General features: G+C 44.6%; 2 protein-coding genes across 2 annotated transcripts; both read left to right on the forward strand.

Moving 5' to 3' along the window:
• Nucleotides 1-594: 594 nt before the first annotated feature.
• On the forward strand, nt 595-1,329 carry LOC110900731 (leucine-rich repeat extensin-like protein 5). Its single transcript, XM_022147600.1, has one exon. It carries the CDS (start codon nt 595-597, stop codon nt 1,327-1,329), a length of 735 nt encoding a protein of 244 aa, XP_022003292.1.
• Nucleotides 1,330-1,921: 592 nt separating this feature from the next.
• On the forward strand, nt 1,922-3,539 carry LOC110900729. Its single transcript, XM_022147599.1, has 3 exons — nt 1,922-2,078; nt 2,193-3,044; nt 3,190-3,539. Exons 1-3 carry the CDS (start codon nt 1,922-1,924, stop codon nt 3,537-3,539), a joined length of 1,359 nt encoding a protein of 452 aa, XP_022003291.1.
• Nucleotides 3,540-6,327: the final 2,788 nt, after the last annotated feature.

Consider the following 6,327-nt stretch of genomic DNA (forward strand, 5'->3'; position numbering starts at 1 on the left):
GAGCTCCGATTGTAGTGAACCGGGGAAAAACTTTTATTAAAGTTTGGTCTACAATCACCAAAGGGCTCTCACATGAAAACAAAGTCGATAACATTACAAAAGTGATTTCGAAAGTATGACAAAAATGACAAAAGGTTTTCATTGTGTCACCATAACCTGAGGATCTATCACGCGGGCTCAATCACTAGTAACGAATATGGATCAATACATGGATAGTCGATAAGGAATAGACTTGAAAACACTAAGGCTTACATGTGAAACATGAGAACAAAATATTGCATGAGATATATAGTGATTGCATGGAATGTATCATGAGTAGTAATACATTTTTTCTCCAACAAACATACATGCATATTGTACGGTTTATTTGCCAGGATCGATGTCTTCATCTTCTTCTTCGGACCTTTCAGAGGTGGATCCGATGCTGGTAGTGTCGGATGACGAGTATGGGCCAGACATCATCATCATATCGTCGGACGACGAGTCCGAGCATGATGTATCTTCAGACGACGACTACATTTGGATGATTTCCAACCTTTTGCTCTTGCAGCTTTTGGGGAGGATCCCGTCCCACCTGAGGACGACTTGTTGGCTATGCCACAGCCCCTTCATGGTATTATTATCTACGGCCACCCGGAGGGTGAGCATATGATTGTGCATCTGGCCGAGGACGACGATAATGTCGACATCCCGGTGATACATGTCGAACATCTTGACGATGATCTTGGTGACAGAGAGATTCATGACATTGTTATTCTCGAGTTACCCTCTCTGGTTGTGTCTGTTGTTGATATTTCATCTACAGCGTCTAGTGTTGCTCCCTCTACTCACACCCCTGCATCATCCCCTGATACTGTACTACCCACCCAGACTGATGTACCACCTATCCCCACTACTGACCCCATGCACCTACCAGGATTCCCACACTCCATGTATCACCCACCTTATTACCAGTCTGGACCGTCATCATATCAGCCGCTGTCTAGTACACCCCAGGACCCCTATGCTGCGGGACCATCTCAGCCCGCCGGACTTGCCTCCGACTATGCTAGATTGTATGCAGGGATACCCCCACCGGGCATGGACCCTGTGGACCCTTATCATCCTTCCCACTTTCCTCCGACAACCATGGTGGATAGGATGATATCCCATGACATCCAGTTTACCATACTCTTCCGTAGGGTTCGAGAGCTTGATGCCCAGTTAGCTGCGGTCCTTGCCGCTATCACACCACCACCACCTGCATCACCACAGCCACCATTACCAGTGTCACCCCCTCCATCACCACCACCACTACCACAGTCACCACCCCCTCCATCTCCGCACTAGTAGTCTGTCGGTTGCATGTTGGTCTCATGTTAGTCGTATGTATATAGCTATCTTTTGGGGAGACTATCACTTTTGTGAAGACCAAGGCATATGAAGATCAAGACTTTTGAAGACAACTGGAATACATGAAGATGCAATGTAGTAGAAAATCTTACTTTTGTATTATGACTTGTACTGACTAGGGATATGTACCCCTAAGTCCTTTTTGATCTTCATGAACAAATGTAACAAGTTGTCGTTATGTATAAAAGTATGCTTTCTGTATCACACATTGTATTTCTTTTATGTTGTGGTTGATATTATGCTGATGTGATGATATTGTGCTTGATATTTTTATGACATGGTGGACTTATGGATGATGTTATGTTGTGACATGGTGTTTTCTACATGTTGAGCTATACGACCATTGTGATGGTTGGTGTATTCATGTATGCTCTTGATTGTGTGGGTATATCACGTATATTTATATATACATTTCATATGTATATAAACCCGATGTGTTTATATATATATATATATATATTTATATAGTTGGCAATATTTGTTATTAAATACTTGTCTAATGGAGATCGATAATTTTATCTAGAAGACAATGCCGCCTCGCCGTGGGAGGACGAACACGAAACCACTACCGACAATACAAGGGGAATTGAACGAGCTCATTTCCCAAGCAATTGCTCAATACGAAGCTAACCGCGCTGATCAGAGTAGTGGAATGGGAGGTACTACTGGAGGCAACCCTCCAACTGGTAATGTTTGGTTAATCTTTAACCTACGCGATACTCTTATCTATTCTAGTCATGCTCTTGACACTCACTCTTGAATTTGTGCATATGATAATTTCAGGTTGCACTTATAAGCAGTTCTTAGACTGCAAACCTCTAAATTTGATGGTACGGGAGGTGCTGTTTCCTTCGTTCGCTGGACTGAGAAGACCGACTCAGTTATTCGGATGAGCAAGTGCCCTGCTGAACAAAGGGTTACTTATGTCACCGGACTATTCATCGATGGGGCACTATCGTGGTGGAACCTCCAGGTACAAACAAAAGGCGAAACCGCTGCGTACGGCCTGACTTGGGAGGAACTAAAAGAATTGATGAGGAAAAAGTATTGCTCAAGGTCAGAAATCCAGAAGCTAGAAACGGAATTCTGGAACTTAAAAATGATTGGTCCAGATATTGCGGGTTACACGCAGCGATTCCATGATTTATCCCGTGTGGTTCCATACTTAGTGGAACCCGAATTCAAGAGGATCGAGAGGTACATTTGGGGACTTGCCCCTCAAATTCTAAGTATGGTCACCACTTCTAAGCCCACGGATATCGGGGAGGCCATTGACTTGGCGGTAGCACTTACTGAGGAGGCACTACGTCAAGGAAAATTTGATGAGCCGGGGGCAAACAAAAAGGAAACCACTGCGCAGACTTCGAGTTCCAACAAAAGGAAGTTTTCCCATTTTAAGAAAGGTTTGCGGGGAAGGAACAACAAGAATAACAATAACAGAGGAGAACCCGCGAAGGAAACTGGGGATGCAAAAGCTTATGTTACCACCACCACAAATAACCTCGACAAGAAATCTTACGCTGGAACTGCACCGAAGTGCAATACATGCCCCTTCCATCACTACGGGGATTGTCGTAGCTCCAGGTGTGGCAAATGTAATAAGTTTGGGCACCGCACCGAAGCGTGCCGGGGTACGAATACCAGGGATCAAGGTTGTTTTAATTGTGGTGACAAAGGGCACTTCAAGAAGGATTGCCCAAAAGCAATTCAAGCTCGGGGAAGAGCTTTTGTGATAGGAGCCAAGGACGTTCCCTATCAATAACCACTTCGCATCTATCCTTTTCGATACGGGAGCAGATTATAGTTTTATTTCTAAGGAATTTAGAGATATACTTGGGGTAGAATCGAGCAAATTAAATATTCCATATTCGATTGAATTAGCTAATGGTGAATTAGTAGAAACAGGGGAAATCATAAAGAAATGTACCTTAGAGCTGGGTGAACGAAAGTTCGACATAGATCTCTTACCAGTTCCGTTAGGTAGTTTTGATGTCGTTATCGGTATGGATTGGTTATCCGATAATCGAGCTGAGGTCATATGTCATGAGAAGGTCATACGCATCCCCCTGCCCGATGGAGAACACTTGCTAGTACACGGGGAGAAACAAGACACGCCGCTACGAATCATCAGTTGCATGAAAGCTTAAAAATGTTTGAGGAAAGGATGTATCGCCTTTCTTGCTCATGTCGTTGACAAGAAGGCCGAGGAGCGCAAGGTGAAAGACATCCCTGTGGTAAGGGAATATCCCGAAGTCTTCCCAGAAGACTTGCCGGGATTGCCACCACAACGACAAGTGGAATTTCATATCGATCTGGTGCCAGGAGCAGCACCGGTGGCAAAAGCTCCATATAGACTCGCGCCCTCGGAGATGCAGGAATTATCTACTCAGCTTCAGGAGTTGCTTGACAAGGGATTCATTAGACCGAGTTTCTCACCTTGGGGAGCTCCGGTGTTATTTGTCAAGAAGAAGGACGGAACCTTTCGAATGTGCATCGATTACAGAGAACTAAATAAGCTAACTATCAAAAATCGGTATCCTTTACCGAGGATTGATGACTTGTTCGATCAGTTACAAGGTTCCAGCTTCTTCTCCAAGATCGATCTAAGATCCGGATACCATGAGTTGAGGGCTCAAGAGGAAAGCATTCCTAAGACAGCGTTTAGGACTCGCTATGGGCATTATGAGTTCCTTGTTATGCCTTTCGGCTTAACGAACGCTCCCGCCGTATTCATGGACTTGATGAATCGGGTATGTAAACCATACCTGGACAAGTTCGTGATCGTATTCATTGATGACATTTTAATATACTCACGAACAGAGGCGGAACACGAGCAACACTTGAGAACTATTCTGGAGTTACTTAAGAAGGAACAATTGTACGCCAAGTTCTCAAAATGCGAATTTTGGATTCGTGAAATACAGTTTCTCGGTCATGTGGTGAACGAGAACGGAATACATGTTGATCCAACTAAGATAGAAGCCATAAAGGGCTGTAACGCTCCAAGGACCCCAACGGAAGTAAGACAATTTCTGGGTTTAGCGGGGTACTATCGAAGATTCATAGAGAATTTTTCTAAAATTTCTCAACCGCTAACCTCGCTCACTCAAAAGGATAGAAAGTTCGATTGGGGTGAAAAACAGGAAATGGCATTCCAAACGCTCAAAGATAAACTATGCCAAGCGCCAATCTTATCACTCCCTGACGGCACCGATGACTTCGTGGTGTACTGTGATGCATCACGTCAAGGATTGGGTTGCGTGTTAATGCAACGTGAAAAAGTCATCGCGTACGCGTCGCGACAGTTAAAAGTTCATGAAAAGAACTATACCACTCACGACCTAGAGTTGGGCACTGTGGTATTCGCTTTAAAGATTTTGCATCACTATCTCTATGGTACTAAGTGTACCATATTCGCTGATCATAGAAGTCTTCAACACATATTCAATCAAAAAGAATTAAACATGCGCCAGCGGCGATGGATGGAATTGTTGAACGACTATGACTGCGAAATCAGATACCATCCGGGGAAAGCAAACGTTGTAGCGGATGCTTTGAGCCGGAAGGAACGAGTTAGAACATTACGAGTACGGGCTTTAGAGTTGACAATCCAGACGAACTTTACAACTCGAGTGCGCGATGCACAACGGGAAGCCCTAAAACCAGGAAATATACGAGCAGAATACTTGCGAGGAGCAAGGAAACATATGGAAACAAATAAGGATGGCACTTTATATTTCGGAGGAAAGATCTGGATTCCCTATTTTGGTGGCTTACGAGACTTAGTGCTGGATGAAGCACACAAGTCCAGATATTCAATACACCCAGGATCTGATAAGATGTATCAGGATCTCAGAGAATATTATTGGTGGCCTAAACTCAAGAAAGATATTGGGATCTACGTTGGGAATTGCCTAACTTGTGCAAAGGTCAAGGCCGAATATCAAAAGCCATCTGGGTTATTACAACAACCCGTGATTCCTGGTTGGAAATGGGAGCAGATATCAATGGATTTCGTTACAGGACTCCCACGAACCTCTCGAGGTCATGACATGATATGGGTTATCGTTGATCGATTAACCAAGTCAGCTCACTTCCTACCTATTCGTGAGAAAGACAGTACCGCGAAGTTAGCCGAAATCTACCTCAACGAGATTGTGGCACGTCATGGAGTGCCTACTTCGATAATCTCGGATCGTGATGGTCGCTTTGTATCAAGAATATGGCAATCATTTCAAGAATCACTTGGATCTCGTATGGATCTGAGCACCGCTTTTCATCGGCAAACCGATGGGCAAAGTGAGCGAACCATCCAAACGATGGAAGACATGCTTCGCGCCTGTGTGATGGACTTGGGCGGAAATTGGGATAAGCATTTACCGCTGGTAGAGTTCTCATATAATAACAGTTATCACACAAGCATTAATGCCGCCCCATTCGAAGCACTATACGGACGGAAGTGCCGATCACCACTGTGTTGGGCGGAAGTCGGAGACAAACAACTCGTTGGCCCTGAACTAGTCCAAGAGACTACTGACAAGATAGCAAAGATACGAGACCGTATCAAAGCGGCTCGTGACAGACAAAAGAGCTATGCGGACAGAGGACGCAAACCATTATCCTTCGTGGTCGGAGACAAAGTCTTACTGAAAGTCTCGCCTTGGAAAGGCGTAGCTAGATTCGGGAAACGCGGAAAGCTAAACCCGAGATACATTGGGCCATTTGAGATTCTGGAAAAGATCGGTACCGTTGCGTACAAGTTGAAACTGCCAGAGGAACTCAGCAACATACATGACACATTTCATGTGTCGAACCTCAGGAAAAGTCCGACCGTTGATACAGTTATCATTCCAGCGGATGAAATTCATGTAGACGACACGCTCCAGTTTACCGAAGAACCCGTAGAGGTTATGGACCGGAAGGTCCACAAGACAA

Source organism: Helianthus annuus, chromosome 13 (genome assembly GCF_002127325.2).
Source record: "Helianthus annuus cultivar XRQ/B chromosome 13, HanXRQr2.0-SUNRISE, whole genome shotgun sequence".
Classification (NCBI taxonomy): Eukaryota; Viridiplantae; Streptophyta; class Magnoliopsida; order Asterales; family Asteraceae; genus Helianthus; species Helianthus annuus.

Bases quoted from the DNA above. Each gene is read 5' to 3' on its own strand.
- LOC110900729 (XM_022147599.1), top strand. From the start codon at position 1,922: ATGCCGCCTCGCCGTGGGAGGACGAACACGAAACCACTACCGACAATA. The intron at 2,079-2,192 runs GTAATGTTTGGT...ACTTATAAGCAG, and splicing joins TGGAGGCAACCCTCCAACTG to TTCTTAGACTGCAAACCTCT. The intron at 3,045-3,189 runs GTTGTTTTAATT...ATACGGGAGCAG, and splicing joins TACGAATACCAGGGATCAAG to ATTATAGTTTTATTTCTAAG.
- LOC110900731 (XM_022147600.1), top strand. From the start codon at position 595: ATGCCACAGCCCCTTCATGGTATTATTATCTACGGCCACCCGGAGGGT.